At 39.0% G+C, this 19,826-nt stretch overlaps 1 protein-coding gene across 2 annotated transcripts; it reads left to right on the top strand.

The window, feature by feature from the left end:
- Window positions 1-74: 74 nt before the first annotated feature.
- On the top strand, window positions 75-13,616 carry LOC141442978 (uncharacterized). 2 transcript variants are annotated; one of them, XM_074108192.1, is made up of 7 exons: window positions 75-358; window positions 1,820-1,937; window positions 2,847-3,914; window positions 4,579-4,802; window positions 6,133-6,322; window positions 8,827-9,040; window positions 11,234-13,616. In XM_074108192.1, the coding sequence occupies exons 1-7, from the start codon at window positions 215-217 to the stop codon at window positions 11,418-11,420; spliced, it is 2,145 nt and encodes a 714-aa protein (XP_073964293.1). In that variant the 5' UTR covers window positions 75-214; the 3' UTR covers window positions 11,421-13,616. The 2 variants fall into 2 exon arrangements, with proteins under 2 accessions (XP_073964293.1, XP_073964294.1); XM_074108193.1 differs by lacking the exon at window positions 75-358 and adding an exon at window positions 365-498.
- Window positions 13,617-19,826: the final 6,210 nt, after the last annotated feature.

The following is a 19,826-nucleotide window of genomic DNA, read 5'->3' as shown; positions in this document are numbered from 1 at the left end:
TCCCAACCGAAATTACATAGCTTATTTATCTGTGGCATCATGACAGAACTTTTTTTTAATAATAAAACAAACAAAGTTGCGTTTGTGATGCGAAGCGAAGTTTACGCCCAATATTACCGGAATACAATTTCTTTACTTCCTTATAATTACTAGTTCTATAACCATTTCAATTAAAATTAAGCTATTTTAATCAGAGACATCTAAGATCCTAAAGATGTCTTCAAATTTAGACGACAATTGTCTGGTTTGCCTAAAGGCCGGCCGTAACTTGAATATATTTACTTCTTACAATGTGTGTAATATTAATGAAAAAGAAGAGTTTTATGTCGATGTGATAAAGAATTGCTATAATATCGAGGTAAATTAATAGATATATTATACTTTTACGGCGTTTTAGTTGAAGGTTATGTCCATTGTTCTTCGATTTCCGAACACGGAAGATGGATTCTGTTACTTTTTTGGGCACAGACTGACTTTGATCCAGCCGTTCTCGAAACGGTAATTTTCAAATTATTCTGCGAATTTTTGCCGCCAAGCGAACTTATGTATCTTGATCTTATTTCTACATAATGCGTTTGTTTATTGATTGGTTCGAGCTTTACTATGCAGAGGTCCATAATTAATGAACATTTATTTTTGCATTTCTACGCAACAAAAACACATTAGTGGTTGCCGTGAAACACTTTTAAAAGTTTAGTTTAAACTAAACTAGGTTTAGGTTTGAGGTATGAATCACCCGCGCGTCACAGTGGGGCGTCGTAAGTAACAATTCTTGATTTAGCAATTATTTATTACTAGTTTCGACCATCTTTTACCACAGGGTACTTGTACAAAAAAGGTCCTTTACTACCCTGTCAGAAAGTCACTAGTTTCTTATATTGGATGTTCTGTTCTGTTGAAAAAAATAGTGTAATTTTTTTATTTCAATGCCTATTTCATATTTTTTTATATATATCTTAATACCTAAAATGTCAGTTTTTAAATGTAGTTTCATGGTAGACAACTACTGTTACAAATGCAATGCTAAATTTTCAAGGAAATTAGTCATAAACACATTAAAATTCCCAAAAAAACTCTTTTTTGCAAAACAGTTATTATAAAAAAATAACCCAGCATATCAATTAATGAAAAAAACTTTCTTAATTACCATAGCTTTAATAAGGTTAGAAGAAATCGCAGATAAAAAAGTCCAAATTTTTTTATTCCACCAAAAAATAATTGTCCCTATTAATAACTTTAACAGTCAAATCTACAATTTAAATAAAACAATTCTTGAATATTTATTTCGGGGACCTCAGAAATGATTGACTGGCCCATATGAAAACCACATAAAATAAAAACATTAAAATGTGATTGGTCAATTTACACCAATCACATGGCAAAGAGCCATATTCTCTATGCAATAATGAAATCAGAACCAAGTTAATCTCAAGGGCCAAAATAACCCAACCTAGTAGGGTATCTAACAAATAATGTTAATGAAATTTGCTCAATGGGGGATTTTAGTGACAAAAAAGCTGCTAGAACGCGTACTTTCGAGTTTAATTCAGAGTGAAGGTCATTTAACCACTCAATTTGAATACCTATATTTATCAATCTGAAAGAAACCTAGACTCAGCGTATTAACTTTAACAGACTTGTCTCATATGAGCGAGTATGAGTATTTGATGTCTAACAAACAACCTGTCATTTTGTCACTTTACGTATCTAAAAGGGCACCAGAGGCATGACTCGCCCAGGGCGCCTAGGTGGTTAGGTTAAGGCCAGCCCTGTCCGTCATCCAGGTAACAGTAGAGTGATTGACGATTTATTCTTCCAGATTGCTCCAGATTCTGGTCTCAGAGCCTTGTGTGAAGAGTGCAGCATGAAATTGAAGAGTGCATACGATTTCAGGCATGAAATTCTGCAGGCCAAGGAAAGGCTGATATCTGCTCAAGGTATGGTAATAATAATAAATATTGAAGTGTTTCGCTTTCTCTCATCTCTGATCTAAATGAGTGAAAAGTAAAATAAATATACTGTAACAAAATTGCTGATGAACTGATGTTGCAATGACGCTGAGGAAAGTAACAAACTGATTGTACAAAAAACCGGTCTGTTCAGCAAGCAGGCTGCAAAAGAATCATGTCACTTTTATTAACAGACTTCTAAAAAAATTTATAACAAAAAATTTAACCAACTACAAAAGCCATAACAATAATTTTCTACCAGTCTGAAGTCAGTCGGTGCCTCTGCATGAGCCAGCAAGAGTGGACCTATAGTTATCTACCTCACCTACGCACTTTATATCGGGCTTCAATCACATGAATAGTTAACAATTTCTAATTTAATAATTTAGTTTCATTAATAATATGTATAAATGCAGTTTTTTTTGTTACTAAAATCGATGACACGGTTCCTAAGAACAGATCTTCGTATGTTTTATAGTTTCAGACTTTCCCATACTGACCGATCTAAATGAGCCACCCTGTATACCACAAGCTTTATAGTAAAGGGAAATGTAGTGAGGAAATGTACTCATACTGCAAAGTAATTCAATCAATAGTGCTTGTTTAAGTTCCAACCTGTTCTAGACCACTGTTGGAAGTACAGCACAAGTCCTTTCATTCTGAGAGGTGACCTGTAATAGATAAAGTGAGAAAAGTTTTTCCATGTTAAGGTATTTATGGCGTTGACATAAGATTGATTTTACCTTGGCCTGTGTAAAAACTTTTTTCACTACATCTATACACAGCAGTTTAAGTAATGGCCGAAAATGATGTAGTCTCGCCCATTTTAATTCTATAATTAAAAAATTAAAACTACTTCTAGCCAATGCAATATATATATATATTTTATAATTACAGCCACAGTTACAAATAAGCAGTATTCTGAAATAGAATATTTGGAAGATATGCCATTTGATACAAACTATGATATTGACACTGTATTAAATTCTGAAACTGGCCAAATGCCCTACACATTGGATGAAATATATGATGGCAAAGAAATCAATGAAAATGATGAACCCAGTTTTTTGCTTCAATTAGATAATGATGCTGTAGTAGATAAGGTATTATTTAACAATAGTAATGATAATGTTAGTGAAATTATGCGAACTAATGATATGCATATAGATAACGCTGGTTCAGATCTCGATTTACTACCAAATGAGTCATACCTTTTAGATAAACCAGTAGAAAATTATTCAATTGACATATTAAGTGATATACTAGTTGATAATGATCTGGAACCGGGAGAAATACGTGTTATTGACAAAATAGACAAACATTACATAGTTGATGCACATCATGATATAATAGTTGATAAGAAAAAAGTAATTATAAAAAGCAAAGGTAAGATAAATGCAAAAGACAATAATTTAGTAAAAATGCTAAACCTAGAGGCAGGTCCTGTTGGTATTGTAGGCAAAATACCAGAAGGTATAACTCGTTTAGTTGATGTACCAATAGATGAAAAAGACGAAGCAAGCAAAGGTAATATAGATCAGAAAAGTGTAACTAGAAACACAAAAGACAAAGACGAAATAGTTCTCAACCAAGCTGAGACCATAGATAAGTCAAATACGAAAGATCTGATTAAGAATAAGAAAAAGGTTATCAAAAGAGTTGTGAAAGTAAAAAGAGATGAAATAAGTTTATTAGCACAGATTTGTACAAAACTACAAAATCCGGATGAAAACACTGTAAATACTGCAAAGGAAGTAAATGATCCAAAAGTAAATGATGCAAAAACAAAGGATGAATCAATGAATTTGATGGATACTGATGTAGGTGATACAAGTGCAAGCAAAGAAGCTAAAAGTAAAAAAAGAAGTAAGAAAAATGCGGGAAAGAAGGAAGCTTCTGTGAAAGAGAATGATTCTGGCAATGTTGAGAAAGTTAAAGCTAAAAAGCCAAAAAAAGAAAAAAAACGTAAGGATTATTCATTACTAGACTTTTTGCTCGCGGTTTCGCACGCGTTATCCATAGATGTGGCAGTTGAATTGAAATTTATGGATTTTATTTTAGCAAATTTTCTATGGGAATTCCGAAAAATTAAACCGTAGTTTTCATTGACGTTGCATTAACCTTTTCACCGCCACAGTCATCCAGTCGTGACAGCCAATGGAATGCCTCACGCCACGGTCATCTATACATGACCAATATTCAACTCGAAATAATTAATCCTTCTGCAATGGAATTAAAAACAAGTTGATTTGTTGCTGGTTTTCCTGTGGCGTACAGAGCACGTCACTTTGTTTTCCTTGTGGCGGTGAAGAGATTAAAAACAGTCATGCAACATTTTAGAATTTTAGCCCAGCGGTTGTAATTTCAAGATTTTAACCCTATCCTGCGGGAATATCGGGATAAAAAGTAGCCTATGTGTTTTTCCAGATGTCATTTACATACCAAATTTCATCCAAATATGTCCCACCTTTTTGCGTGAAGGAGTAACAAACACAAATTATCAACACTTACACTCGCACACGAAAAATTACTGCATTATAATATTATTTTACAGTAGGATCTTTAAACGAACAATTTTTCAAGTGGATGAGCTCAGTTCAAAAACTTTATAAGCTATACTTTCTTCCAGCCAAACCCCCCTCACAGCCTTTCACTCTCCAACCAGACCAGACAGTGTGCGACCTCTGCTCGGCCCGCTTCGAAACCCCCCATGCTTTAAGCAACCATATGAACTGGCACTACCCGCAGTTTGCGTGCGGCGAGTGCGGGCAGGCGCACGCCACCAGGAACAGGCTGCGACAGCATATGAGGATCCATGAGGAGGGACCGTTCGTCTGCAAAGTCTGCGACAAGGTACGGCGTAATTTTTTGACTTACGTTTGGGGGCGTTATATATACAACGCAATTGGAGATTTTTGACCAATGTAACGCGCCGTAACATTTTTCTGTACCTCCCCCTTCCTAAACGTTACGAAACACCCAAATATGACCATCTATTTAATTTTATTAGCTTTTTTTAGCCGTTTTTTGAATTAAGCTGTCATTTTTTGGCACAGACACACTGGCAAGGCAACTCAGCATGAGAGCATTTATAGCCCAAGAACAACAACTGATGATGCGAATTTCCCACTTTTGAGGACATTATAGCATAGTACTATAGCATGTAATTGTTACAAAAAAAAAACTGTGACGTAACGCGTTGTCTGAAACTGTAACGCATCGTAACGTTTTACAAGACATCCCCACCTACCCATAAATTGCGTTACGTAATACTTGAACGGTCCCCTTTCCAGTCATAGACTGCCTGCCCACCAGTGGTGTGGCCTTGTGACAACTCGATTCCCATCGGCTTGCCTAAATTTTGACCCACTCGCCCACATCCGTCCTTTCTACACTTTCCTTCGTTTTAGTATTTTTCGTGTAGGCTTGTTTACCGTAAATTTTAACGCATCGCCACTGGGAGAAATGCGGATTGGAGTTGCGGTGCGGACTGTTTTTCCATTCGCGGAGCTATAGGCACGGAGCTAGACAGCCGAGTAGAGTAGCAGAGGCGCGGAGCTAGACAGCGAAGCGTGGCGAGAAAGTAATGCGGTGTGGAGTTGTGGAGGCGTGGAGCTAGACAGCGGGGCGGAGCGAGAACATGCGGAGTAGCGGACTGTTTTTCCATTCGCGGAGCTTCCCCGTTTCCCAGCTCCGTTTCGCGCTCCTTTCTCGCTCCGCTTCCCGGTTTTGTATTAATTTCTAAGCTAGTTACCAAATCCCTATCCACTGAAAAGGAGAGCCACCAGCATACCAGCATCGACATCTATGTAGAAGTGACTGCATGTTTCTTACATCAAAACGGCGCGCAAAATTTGTTCACAGCGCGGATTTGTGAACCTTTCACTATAGTTTGTTTACGTCCCTGACAAGGGTTGTGTCAAAGTGATATAATTGATGATTGATGCGCCGCGCGTTCTGTTCCAAACAGCCAGTCTAATGCCGTAAGGTACATAGATGTCAATGGCCACCAGAAACATTTTTATATAAAATGTTGTCAAGACGAGATCATTAAATTATGGCTCACACTATCAGTTGTCAGATCTCATGTGTAGAATCAAGCTTCTAACTCTACAAGCCCTAGTTTTACAAACCTAGTCAAAATATATTGGGCCGTTACATTAATATTGTCATTTTGTTCCAGGAATTCTCAAACTCCAATACTCGCAACGCGCATACATGGCGTGTCCACTCGAAGGGCGATCCGTTCAAGTGTCGACACTGCAGCTTGCGCTTCCCGACATTCCTGCAACGCCTGAGGCACGTGCAGAGTGCACACGGAGAGACCCCGGAGTATGTCTGCCAGTTCTGCCAGGCCAAGTTTGCCTATGCAGGTAAGCAAGTTACTTATAAGTCATCCTTAAGGACCGTAAGTCAATAGCAGAGTCCGGAATTTTCGTGGTACTTGGGCCAATCAACTTTTTTACCGACACTAATCTGTCCGCGACATTTTTCAAACAATTGCAGATTTTTGTAAATTAACATGATTGGTGTACAAATACATGCTATCCCGCGAAGTTCAACCTATTAAACCATGAAATATCTTGTTGGAAGTTCTAAGACAATTTTGGTACGCGACATGTCGGAAACCTTCTGGCCCACTTAACGGGCAGTGATTCTCATTCATCAACTTTAAATGTAAATATCGACATATTCAAATTCAAAAATGATGAAGATGTTTCTTAGTAGCGCCCGAATCGACGCACGCACACAGCCAAGCGTCATTTACACGGGCGCTAACCAATCTTCGCAAGACAAAACTACGCAGTGCCACGCCGCGCAGTCCGGTCGCTAGTCGTGTGCCGTGCCGCGCCGCCCGCTCTATTCGCCCCATTTCGATTCCGTAACGTGGCTATTAGCGCTCGGTACTAAGTAACTAGGTACTATAATATTTTTCATCACACTTGCTCGTAAACAGTGTCTTAACATGCAGGCTACCTAGGTTGAAACCCCCCAAATAAAACCCTCGACCTTAACGTGCTTGTCATGAAACCCGTGGTCGGTAAATGAGTCATTGCCCGTACTAATTTTGTTGTCATGAAGCCCAAGGTCGGTAAATGAGTGTGATACTGCATGGCGTGCAGGAGCGCGGCGCGCGCACGTCGGGCGCATGCTGCGTGGGGTGGGGCGGCGCGGAGGCTGGCGCTGCCAAGAGCGTAGTCAGCGGTATCGGCAATTTTTGAAAAAATATTAGTTTTTCTTTTACAAATATTCAATTTTATTCGCAAATGTGATGAAAAACATTGTATGTCGCACGGGCGTACTAGAATTACGTCGACTCATTAAAGCCCTCAGTCTTCGACTTCGGGCTTCTAATAGACGCTCGTTCGTAATCCCTTATTTACCGCCCTTAAGACACAATGTACTATTATTTAATAATGTCGGCGTCACGACAACGTGTATACTGCAGTGTTTACGGGTGCCTAAATTCAACGGTGATAAAACCAACATTGTCATTTTTTCAACTTCCTGCTGATGCTGAAAGGTAAAATTAATACCTATTGGGTACTTTATTATTAAAGTCTATTTGTACCTCAACTTCCTGCTGATGCTGAAAGGTAGAATTAATACCTATTGGGTACTTTATTATTAAAGTCTATTTGTACCTCAACTTCCTGCTGATGCTGAAAGGTAAAATTAATACCTATTGGGTACTTTATTATTAAAGTCTATTTGTACCTACTCAAAAATGTAAACCATCTTGATGTGTCTATTTATAGAAAATTACATTAAAAAAATATGCAAATTGCTATTTACAAATTAAATCTTCTATCAAAATATAAATCCGAACAAATTTATGAATTTGAACTAATAATTCACATTTTTAAAAACCTATTTAGTTTAAGACATACTTATACTTCTACACACGTCTGTTTTACTTTTTCTAGTCGCCAACCCTAGCGCTCCGCGTAGCCGTAGGTATAATTTTCAAGAATACGTCCGAGTTGATCTACTCCTTGTTACGTGTATTATGCCCGAACTATGAGGCGTTTTATTTTTGTATTTTTTTACATTATTGACAAAAGAAAAACCGGCCAAGAGCGTGTCGGACACGCCCTAGATATGGTTCCGTACTCATGAAATAATATCAAGCATATCCATCCCGACCCCATCAACTCAGGAAATCTAAACAGCGCGAAGTAGAATTTCAACGTCGAGGGTACAGCGTCATCTATCAGCAAATTGGGTAACTAATTTGCTGGCTAGAACTAATAATTATGTGTTGATCGTTTTTGAGAGGTAATTCTTTATTAAATGAACCAAATTCAATTTTTTTTTTTATTTGAAATAATACAGTTTTAGCGTGATCTTATAGGTACTTTAAGAAAAAAAAGCACGCAGTGGCGGTTAAAATATTCGTGAATTGCTTTTTCCCGGCCTCGGCAGTAATTACTATTACAATAATAAATATTATCTTTTTTTTTCTTTCGGATGGACTGTTTATATTATCCTTTCATGGCTTTTACGACAAAGAGAGAGTCAGCCTATCACAGCATAAGGAAAATATACCTACCTCCTTTATACAGCGTGTATTTTTGATACTACCTCAAACTTTAAGGGCAGTTAGCGAAGGCCCTAATAATCACATTTTGTTTTATTAAAAAAAAACGCACTTGTTGACGTGACAGCTGTCACAGAACGCTTCTCTCTCGTATCAAATTATTGTACGCATTACTTTGCTGCTCGAAAAAATTTCAAAAATTAATTACGCTCTGGTAGTTAATGCTAAATTAACAATTTGTTTTGATATCGGTTCACAGCACTAAAATCTTCGTCTGGTTACAGTTTGAGGTAGTATCAAAAATACACGCTGTATAAATAATATCATTGATTCCAGCGAACAGAACGAAGCACATCCGCACCGTGCATCTAAAAGAGCGGCCGCACCGGTGCCAGCACTGTCCCTCGGCCTTCACCCGCGCCCGCAACCTCGCCGCACACCTCGCCAGCAAACACGGGGAGGGGCAGAAGTCCTACCGGTGCCCCATCTGTGGGATCAGCTTCTACTTCCGACACGCGCTGCGGTTCCATGTTAGCCAGCATAGTCACAAGTGAGTGCCAGGGTCTCATAGGAAACTAGACTCTACGAGGCACAAGCACCAGTGTAACATAAATCCTCAGTCGCTTCGCTAGCTGAAAAGTACGCTCCCACCTAACTTTAACTACGACATTTGGTGAGTTGGACCAGTGAATCATAAGAAACTAGGAGGCACAAGTACCAGGGTATCATAAACCCGCAGAAGTAAATATCCATTTAATACTAGGTGACACTATAGCACAAGTACCAGGACATCATAACACGCTTGGAGGTGATACAACAAGCGTCGTGTCTCGCCGCCCGTCTCGCCAGCAAACACGGGGAAGGGCAGAAGTCTTACCGGTGCCCCATCTGTGGGACCAGCTTCTGCTTCCGACACGCGCTGCGGTTCCATGTTAGTAGCATAGCCACAAGTGAGTACCAGGGTCTCATAGGAAACTAGACTCTACGAGGCACAAGCACCAGTGGTAAATCCTCAGTCGCTAGCTGAAAAGTACGCTCCCACCTAACTTTAACTACGACATTTGGTGAGTTGGACCAGTGAATCATTAGAAACTAGGAGGCACAAGTACCAGGGTATCATAAACCCGCAGAAGTAAATATCTACAATCCATTTAAAACTAGGTGTCACTATAGCACAAGTACCAGGACATCATAACACGCTTGGAGGTGATACAACAAGCGTCGTGTCTCGCCGCCCGTCTCGCCAGCAAACACGGGGAAGGGCAGAAGTCTTACCGGTGCCCCATCTGTGGGACCAGCTTCTGCTTCCGGCACGCGCTGCGGTTCCATGTTAGTAGCATAGCCACAAGTGAGTACCAGGGTCTCATAGGAAACTAGACTCTACGAGGCACAAGCACCAGTGGTAAATCCTCAGTCGCTAGCTGAAAAGTACGCTCCCACCTAACTTTAACTACGACATTTGGTGAGTTGGACCAGTGAATCATTAGAAACTAGGAGGCACAAGTACCAGGGTATCATAAACCCGCAGAAGTAAACATCTACAATCCATTTAAAACTAGGTGTCACTATAACACAAGTACCAGGACACCATAAAACGCTTGGAGGTGATACAACAAGCGTCGTGTACCGCTGCCCGTCTCGCCAGCAAATACGGGGAGAACAGAAGTCCTACCGGTGTCCCATCTGTGGGATCAGCTTCTACTTCCGACACGCGCTGCGGTTCCATGTTAGTAGCATAGCCACAAGTGAGTACCAGGGTCTCATAGGAAACTAGACTCTACGAGGTACAAGCACCAGTGGTAAATCCTCAGTCGCTAGCTGAAAAGTACGCTCCTCCTAACTTTAACTACGACATTTGGTGAGTTGGACCAGTGAATCATAAGAAACTAGGAGGCAACAAGTACCAGGGTATCATAAAACGCTTGGAGGTGATACAACAAGCGTCGTGTACAGTCACCAGCACCAATATCTGACACAACAAGCGTGCATAAATATCTGATACGACTCTATTTATAGGGCCGGAAGGACGTGTCAGATATTTTTGCACGCTCCGCTGTGGCAGATATTAATGCTGGTGACTGTACCGCTGCCCATCTCGCCAGCAAATACGGGGAGAACAGAAGTCCTACCGGTGTCCCATCTGTGGGATCAGCTTCTACTTCCGACACACGCTGCGGTTCCTTGTTAGCCTGCATAGCCATAAGTGACGTACCGACAATATAAGGTTACCAGGGTCTCATAGGAAATTAGAGTCTACGAGGGTAGCACAAGTACCAGTGTAACATATATCCTCAGGAGTAAGTCGCTAGCTCAGGCACGCTCACACCTAACTTTATCTGCACCCATATAGTAAATCCTCCATTATGTGTTCAAAAACCATAGATAATGACCAGCATTACGAAATTGGATTCTATTATGAACACGGCTGTGTCGTAATGTTCATTGCGACATCGAAATCGATATCGTAATGAACATAACCGCTCCGGAGTGGTGGCGCAGCTTCACCTTCAGGCGCAGGAGCTCGTGGGGCAGACATAGTGCAGGTCATTCTCAGTGGTGCTTGAACGCATGATAAAGGATTTAATATATCGATGTAAATAAAGTAATGTATGCAACTGTACGTAATTAGGCCTTAAAACACTCGTGTGATCCTTTTATGAAACGAGGCGTAGCCAGCTTAAACGACACTCGTGTTTTAAGGATCCTTATTACGTAACAGTTGCATAAACTACTATTTTTACAGGTACCCTTGCAGCCAGTGCGACCAGAAGTTCCTTACGAGCGCGGAGCTGGAGAGCCACAGACAGATCCATGAGCACGCGGACAATATGTCCATCAACCTGGACTTCGTGACGTCACTGCATCTGGACGCTCTAGCGGACGACTATTCGCTGATAGATCCCTCCTATTTGGATCTCAATGAGCTGTAAGGCCAATCAACTTTTTAGTGCTGACGCTTATATTATTTAATACGAGAGAGGGACGGTACGATACGAACTTCGATTTTCGAATTTCGTAGTAGCCCATTAAATTACTTATTAAAAGTATGATTTATGGGGTACAAATCCACTAAAAATTAGGAGTTGTGATAGTTATAAGGCAATTCCTTCGTGGCTCATCTCCTAAGCATGCTAATAGATATAGTAAACATCTTTCTAAACAAAGTGTACCTATCACTGATGTCTCGTGAGTTACAGGACAGAATTATAAAACTAAAAAGTTGATTGACCCAGATATTTTAATTATGATTGTGTTAAACAAAATACAGATTCGATTTGTAGCATTCGAACATGGCGAATGTAGACGATATCTAATTTTGGCATTTCTGCTTCTTTGGCTAGTTGAAGTATAATTTTGATAGTGTTTTATGCGGCGATTAACCTTAACAGTGAACAGTGATCACAAAATTCTATATTGCTCTCGTATCTGACATTTTTAATGAGCAAGTTGTCTCCGCGTGGTTTCTGGAATTTTGCTATCAAGTTGCAAAAACTACAATCACCGTACAACTGACATTGGCCCAAGCCTTATGGCCGCCATTAAGGGGAATAAATAAATAAATAAACAAAATACATGTCCTGGGGATACAAACGGGGATGATAGAAAAGATAACACCACCAATCAACTGACGTATTTTTAAGACCTGTCAACATGATTCCCTGCCAACAAGGCTGTCTCCACTGGAGCGACGCGGTACCGCTTTACATCTAGGTGTGTCATATTAAACTAGTTGCCCACGACTCTAAATTCTTTTTATCGCTATACCGCGGGAACTGCAATTCTAAAAACTATCCTATGTCCTTCCCCGGGACTCAAACTATCTGTACACCGAATTTCATCTAAATCGGTTCACCGGTTTAGACGTACAATGGTAACAAACTTACAAAATTTCGCATCCCACTATCTTCTATAATATAAAAGTGAACCGCCAGAACGAGACAAAAAAAACGAGACGGAGCAGGATGGCGCTGTACAACACCATTTTGACACGTTTCTCCCAAACAACGCATTATTTCTCTGGAATTTTAAAGCAATTCGATTCTTAAACCTTGAGAATCGTGAAAAACTTGAGAAAATATGATATTGGGTGTGTACATTTTCTATATTAAGCAAAAAAAAATCACAAGTTCGAATTTCGAGACAAAAACGAGCGAACTATTATCTATGCCAGGGAAATCTATTCATTATCCTGCATTGCAGTCTGTAAAGCTCTTTACCCATTCATTGCCGCGCGCCAGATTACGCTGGGCTTAGAGTCATTAAATTTGGTATGTAGATAGCTGGATGTCTGAAATAACACATAGGCTACTTTTATTCCAATATTCCCACGGGATAGTTGTTCTTCACACAACACCTCAATGAAGATTACGATATAGATTTCGGGATTTCCCACAAGAATTTTGTAAAATCCCGTAATTTCAATTGTAACTACCAGATCGAATAGTTTACGCGTGCGAAGCCGCGGGTTAACTAGTAATATTAGAAATGCGAAAATTTGTAAATCTGTTTGTTTGTTACTTCATCGCGTCTACAAATAGTTTGAGTCCCGGGGTAGGACATAGGATACTTTTTATCCCGGAAAATTGCATAGTTCCCGCGGGATAGCGATAACCGAATTCTACGCGGACGGAGTCGCGGGTAACGGCTAGTTTATAATATTAGTGGGATAGTGGGGATAAGTGAAATTTTCATATCCATTAATATGAACTATTTAGGGACTGTTTCACCATCCATCGATTAGTGTTAACTGGCGGTTAGGTGTGATGCCGTCTCTATTTGTTTTGTGCGAAAAGACGGAGTCGGCATCACATTTAACCGTCGGTTAACGCTAGTCAATTGATGGTGAAACAGCCCCTTAGTGTCAAATGTGAAAATGGCTGTACGGTACGATGTACCTACATCTGTACTGTATCTTGGTCTACTCAGGAATCAGTTAGTTAACCTCCTTACGAGGTCTTTTCCGTGTGGGCATTATTTTATGCGCCATTTTATCAGATTTTGACATATGTATAACCTCACACTCATGACAAATTGCAGTTTTTTTAATCATGTGTAGTCAACATACGAAAATACTACTTGTGAGTAGGTAGGTATAAATGAACATTTTAATAAAAAATGTAGTAATATTTCATAGTTTTATTTTTCTCCAATTTAAAAATGTTTGGTTTTTGTGGCAGGCTAGTTGGCGCTAGTATCGTGGTTGAGATGAGTTTGATAACTTTGACGTTTTGTGTCAATAATTAAAAAAAAACATCGAATAGTATAAATGACGTTCCCACCGAAAACTGGCTGATTTTGAATCAAGTCGTCCACCTACCCACCGTGTCTCTGTCAACCTCGACACTGGCAGAATCATCAAAAAATTGATGGAGCCACTTTTCCTAAATTTGAATTGAATTGAATTGAGGCCTATCGTTTTTTGTCTCACTAGATGGCGCACTGTTGGGTGATTCTAATAAAAGTGGCATTATAATCTGCCAATGAGTTTTTGAATAGAAAGTACATTAAATATAAGTTTTTCAGAAAAAATAAAAATTGACATATGTAAACATAGACCTTTTACACCGAGGCCAGGCCATTTTATTTATTTAACCTTATTACTTTAAAAAATAAATAAATGTAAGTACCGATTTTCACTGTAGTCTGTCTTGTCCAAAAGGGACATGCTCCCGGTTTTAGGCCTGTGAATTATTTGTGTACTATTTCACAAATTATATTTTATAATATATTGCAAAAACAATAAAACGATATTCATTTAATAATAATACGGTCCTAAATAAATCATTTTTATACATCAATATTCAAACTCAAAGTTTGTCCAGCGATTTTTTCACTGTAGTCTGTGTGTTCGCATTGTTGGGTCTCACTCACACACGGAGAATGATAGACACACCTTAATCATCGGTAAACATTCGGCCAATATCTGGCTCGCCGCCGTACGGAATGGTTCGAGACATTCTGTCATAGTTTTGTGGCGATTAGTGATCGAAGGCGGCAAACTGGAGTTTGTAACGGGTATGTTAACTTTACATTGTCTCGATTATTTTATGTTATTTATATGGGACGTTATTAGATAATCATTTTAATGTGATATTATGACGTATTTACTTACGTTATTAAGAGTGGCACATTCATATTTTTGACGGTTTTAGAGTAAATGTCTTTTGAATCCACTTTTCACTTTAATCTGTGTCACTTTAATCTGTAACTGAAGCACAGACTAAAGTGACTCATGGCAGAAAAAAGTGAACTATAAATTATTTTATTTAAAATTGCATATAATTTCTAAGAATAACTTTATGGACTTTTTTTTAAGTAGTACTAACAGTGTTCTACCAAAGTAAATGTAGAGAATTGCTTTTTATTAAACTAAACACTTATAATTTCACTTTGTGTGTCTGTTTATCTATCCGCACTAGATCCATTAGTACTATATCTGTAATTTTGCGTAAATATAGCTTTTGCAATTTTTTTTGGAGTGTGACCCCCTCCCCCCTCTAAAAGTTAAACTATTGGCTTGAAAATTAAAAAAAACAATCATGGTGATCCTGTTTATAACTAAATTTTTACAGTTTGTAAAAAATCATTCGTATAAAATAGTGGTGTCGTTACTTGTTTAAAACGAATTTTTTCGTGTTATTTTGCCTAGGTACGTTCTTATTTGGCCAGTTTTTACTATCTGATGTCATTCATTTCATCGGAGGGACTGATTTGATTGCATTGTATTGTAATTAAATCGTAATATTTTAGGGCCGACATGTAATGGGGAAACCAAAAACTAAACAAAAGACAAGAGAAGAGAGGTTAGCACGAAAAAGGGAGAACGAAAAGAAAAGACACGAAAAAATAAAAAGAAATCCAGAAGTCTATGCTGAGTTCCAAAGGAAACATAAAGAACAATATCAGCGAAGAAAACAGGAAGGAAAAATAAAAAAAATACATGATTTAGCAAATGTTTTTTGTTTTACGGCTCCATTTTAAAAAGTCGTAAAACAAAAAACATTTGTTTAAGTGGTAGGAGTTTAGGGTTAAAAGGATGCTAGTAAATTACAAATAACCCTGTATAAAATATGAATAATTTTGAAATAATTTTATTTTCTTATATATGCCTCAAAGAGACTCATATTTTTTTAAGAAATTACATTTAGGGGCTGTTTCACCATCCATTGATTAGCGTTAACCAACGGTTAAATGTGATGCTGTCTCCGTCTATTCGAACAAAACAAATAGAGACGGCATCACACCTAACCGCCAGTTCACACTAATCAATGGATGGTGAAACAGCCCCTTAAACTTATGATACATTTCTTTTGATTTTTGATATAATTCTCTTTAACCTGGTAACTTTTCACTACTAGCCTGTCTAATTTAACTTTAGCCTGCTTCATCAATATTTCAAGAACCCATAACTCTTAAGTTTTTAGGAATACTTTGTTCCCTTTAACATATTTGTAACAAATGAAATACCAAGAAGCTGTTTTTATGCAAAAAAAAAAAAAAACATATATATTTTTTTTTGAATTAACTTTAGCCTGCCATGCCACTTTTATTAGAATCAGCCTGTTGCGTGAGGTTTTAAGTATGGCATTCAGTCTGTTATTATGGGCGTGAAACAAAGTAGATTAAAATGATATTTAATACATAAAAACCGTACCATAAAAATATCGAGCATGCAGAGTACGAGTTGCATAGTCCCCGTATTGTTCGGAAAAAAGGGAGGACAAAGGTTTCCGAAAGACAAAACTGTCTCAAAACACAGACATTCATTGCCCCGGAACGCATATTTGCCATAAATAATTTCAGATATTGCAAAATATTCACAAAATTATTCTAATTATAAATAAACCCGCGTAGCTCACCCAAAAACTATGAGATTTGACATTTCGGAGACCTCAAGCTACACTGGCGCCTCTAGTGGCGAATTCATACGCGATAGCCCTCATTGGGGCCCACTCAGCAGAAGGGAACATAACTCTCCGTTTTGGCTATGCCGCAGGCAGACGCATAAAAAAACGATTTTTTGTTAATTGAGCATTTTATTTAATAAATCTATGCATAATTTACAAATCAAATAAAGCTTATATCACATTGCATTCTGGAAGATTACAAAGAGTTAGGAAAATTAGGTTCCAACTACCCCTACCTAGAAGAACAAAATGAATCCAAAATATTTCGTCCAGCGGTTAGAGCAAGGCCACTGTAAACGACTGACCTACTCATTGTTTAAAGTAGGTATTTTTTTCCTTGACATTTGAAACATTTTTTTTAATGCTTATTTTACTATATTTTTGTTATGAAGATCACCAGTGGAGAACCAAATGTTATTTAAATTGTTACTTTTATTTCAAATCTTAAAATTCTTAGTATTTTATTTTTCCTAACTGCTGACTGAAATAAAGCAGATTCATTTTATTTGTATCTTGATTTTTCACCCCTTTGAAATCTGAATTTCTGCGGCAAAATAAAACTGTCGCAGATTTCTTAGCGTTTAATTGTATCGATGTCTTTAAATACCCATTTTCCGAAAAGGCCGAAAGTTCTCGATGGGGCAAGCGCAGCGTAGGACGTCCACCAACGAGATGGACGGATGACCTGTTAAAGCCGCGGGTTCACGGTGGATGCAGGCCGCTGCCAACCGAAGGAAATGGAGATCTATGGGGGGGCCTATGTCCAACAGTGGACGTCCTAAAGGCTGACATGAAGATGATCATAATTTACATTTATAATAATTATTTTATAATTTGCATATGAATTGGTAAGTTACTCGTTTGAAGGCGAGTGAATAGAACGTTGTTTGAGGACATACATAAAATAGTCTAGTAATGAAAAAGAAAACTGACTAACCCCAGTAAACGTTGAGAAATTATTGACTACTAGAGTTTACCCGCGGCTTCGCACGCGTAAACTATTCGATCTGGTAGTAACAATTGAAATTCCGGGATTTCACAAAATTCCCCTGGGAAATCCCAATATTGATATCGTGATTTTCATTGAGGTTGTGTTAAGAACTGTACAAAATTTCATGACAACCCATCGGTTGAAATTTCAAGATTTTATCCCTGTCCCGTGGGAACATCGGAACAAAAAGTAGCTTATGTGTTATTCCAGACGTCCAGCTACCTACATACCAAATTTCGTGACTAACTAAGCCCAGCGGTTGTTATTTCGAGATTTTATCCCTATCCCGTGGGAATATCGGAATAAAAAGTAGCCTATAATAGGTTATTCCAGACGCCCAGCTATCTACGTATCAAATTTCATCCAAATACTATGAAGGAGTAACAAACACGCACACACACACACGCACACACACACACACACACACAAACTTTCGCATTTATAATATAAAGTAGGAAAGTAGGGTTTAATTAAGTACTCCTATTACTTGCAAGAAAGATCAAATATCACGCACTTCGAAGTAATTAAATCACACATAAGTTATAACGCTCTTTTTGGCAGGTTTTTCTATTAAGTAAACATATATTTTTCTTCTATTTCATAACTATTGACATCGATAAAATAAAAATTCAAGTCGCAGAAATCTGCGACAGTCTTATGTTTTGGCGCAGAAATTCGATCTCAGTACTTCTACAGATATTTTTAACATATTGACCATGGACTAAACACAATTGCTTTACTGCTCTGCGACCACACAAGCAAAACAATTACGTCTGTGCGACAAAAAACTTTTTCTGATACAATTTAAAATCTGTCAAAGAACATATGTTTAGTCAATCATAATCATAGTAAACCTTCCAAGGGCTTGTTTCACCAGTTTAGCGCGGTCGGCGCGGCGCTCCCCACCCTCATTTCATAATAGACTATTCGGAAATTCGTGGACCACGCGAAGTCCACTCGTTGACCACACGAGGTCCACTCGTTGTCAACGCGGCGTCCACCCGTGTTAGATTGACAGTACTATTATCAATCATCAATCCCAGCCTATATACCCCATCCCATCCCATCCCATCTTAGGCCTCTAGGTTGGCAGCGCGTCTGCAATACCCCTGGTGTTGCAGATGTTTATGGGCGGTGGTGATCTCTTACCATCAGGAGACCCACTTGCTCGTTTGCCTTCCAGTCGTATAAAAAATATATATATATATATATACGTCCCACTGCTGGGCACAGGCCTCCTCTCAGAACATGAGGGCTTGGGCTATAGTTCCCACGCGGGCCCAGTGCGGATTGGGAACTTCACACGCACCATTGAATTGCTTCGCAGGTTTGTGCAGGTTCCCTCACGATGTTTTCCTTCACCGCAAAGCTCGTGGTAAATTTCAAATGTAATTCCGCACATGAATTTAGAAAAACTCAGAGGTGCGAGCCGGGGTTTGAACCGACGACCCTCTGTTTGAGAGGCGATAGGTCAAACCACTAGGCCACCACGGCTTTTTACAGTACTATTATAGGGCGTTTATTGGAGCGTTTCAACCGTCTCATTTATCTGGTCACATTTTTTACGAATTGGCTGTAGATTTTGATGTCGTTTTCGATTATTTGTTAAAAGTTCCTGTATTTCTACCAGATAACTAGACATGGGTTAATCTCAACTCCGCGAAGTGATCTGACTCACTAGATCCAGCTCCGGTGTCGGTACCGAAGCTTATTGAATCGACTCCTTATTGACTCCGGTTCTTTCGAGCGATTATTAATTTATCTATCGATGCGGCCCGCTCGGTTCGGTAGGTACCAAGGTCAAGGTACTGAACTGAAGTACCGATTCGTTTCGTCCTTTTAATGTTGAAAAATTCTAAATAGTGTATTTATTAAAGATCTATGAGCTACTTTAAGAACCTACTAGTTTTCAATTTGATTCTTTGAAGCTTGAAAACAGTGTTAAAATAAGCGTCGCCCGCACCGGTCATATTATATTGTGTTTTAATTGTATCCCAATTCTTTCCAATATAGCCGAGGGAGTAGTCCGTCCGAGTACCGACGTAGGTACCGGCTCACTCAGCACCCGACCAAACGTAATAAGATCCGATCCGATCCGAGCCGAGAGTGAAAGCGGAGCGAGTGAGTGTGACGGCGATCACGAGCCGCTCGATCCGGCCGGACTTGGTCGGAGTTAGTAACCCGAGTCGATAAGATTGAAAGGAGTCATTAAGGGATTCGGATCGCTGAGGATCTGACCTTTTGAATCTTCAGATCCGGATTTACCCATCTCTACAGATAACTAAAAAACTGTATCAATATAATCGGCCAATGTGTCAGAAGTGTCCAGAGAAATGAGACGGTTAAAACGCTCGAATAAATGCCCTATAGAACTCTATTTTAGTACTGTCAATGGAACTAGTGGGAACACACCCCGTGGACCACCTGTCGACAACGAG

This window comes from Choristoneura fumiferana, chromosome 26 (genome assembly GCF_025370935.1).
Source record: "Choristoneura fumiferana chromosome 26, NRCan_CFum_1, whole genome shotgun sequence".
Classification (NCBI taxonomy): domain Eukaryota; kingdom Metazoa; phylum Arthropoda; class Insecta; order Lepidoptera; family Tortricidae; genus Choristoneura; species Choristoneura fumiferana.
This window is presented reverse-complemented; position numbering and strand designations above follow the sequence as displayed.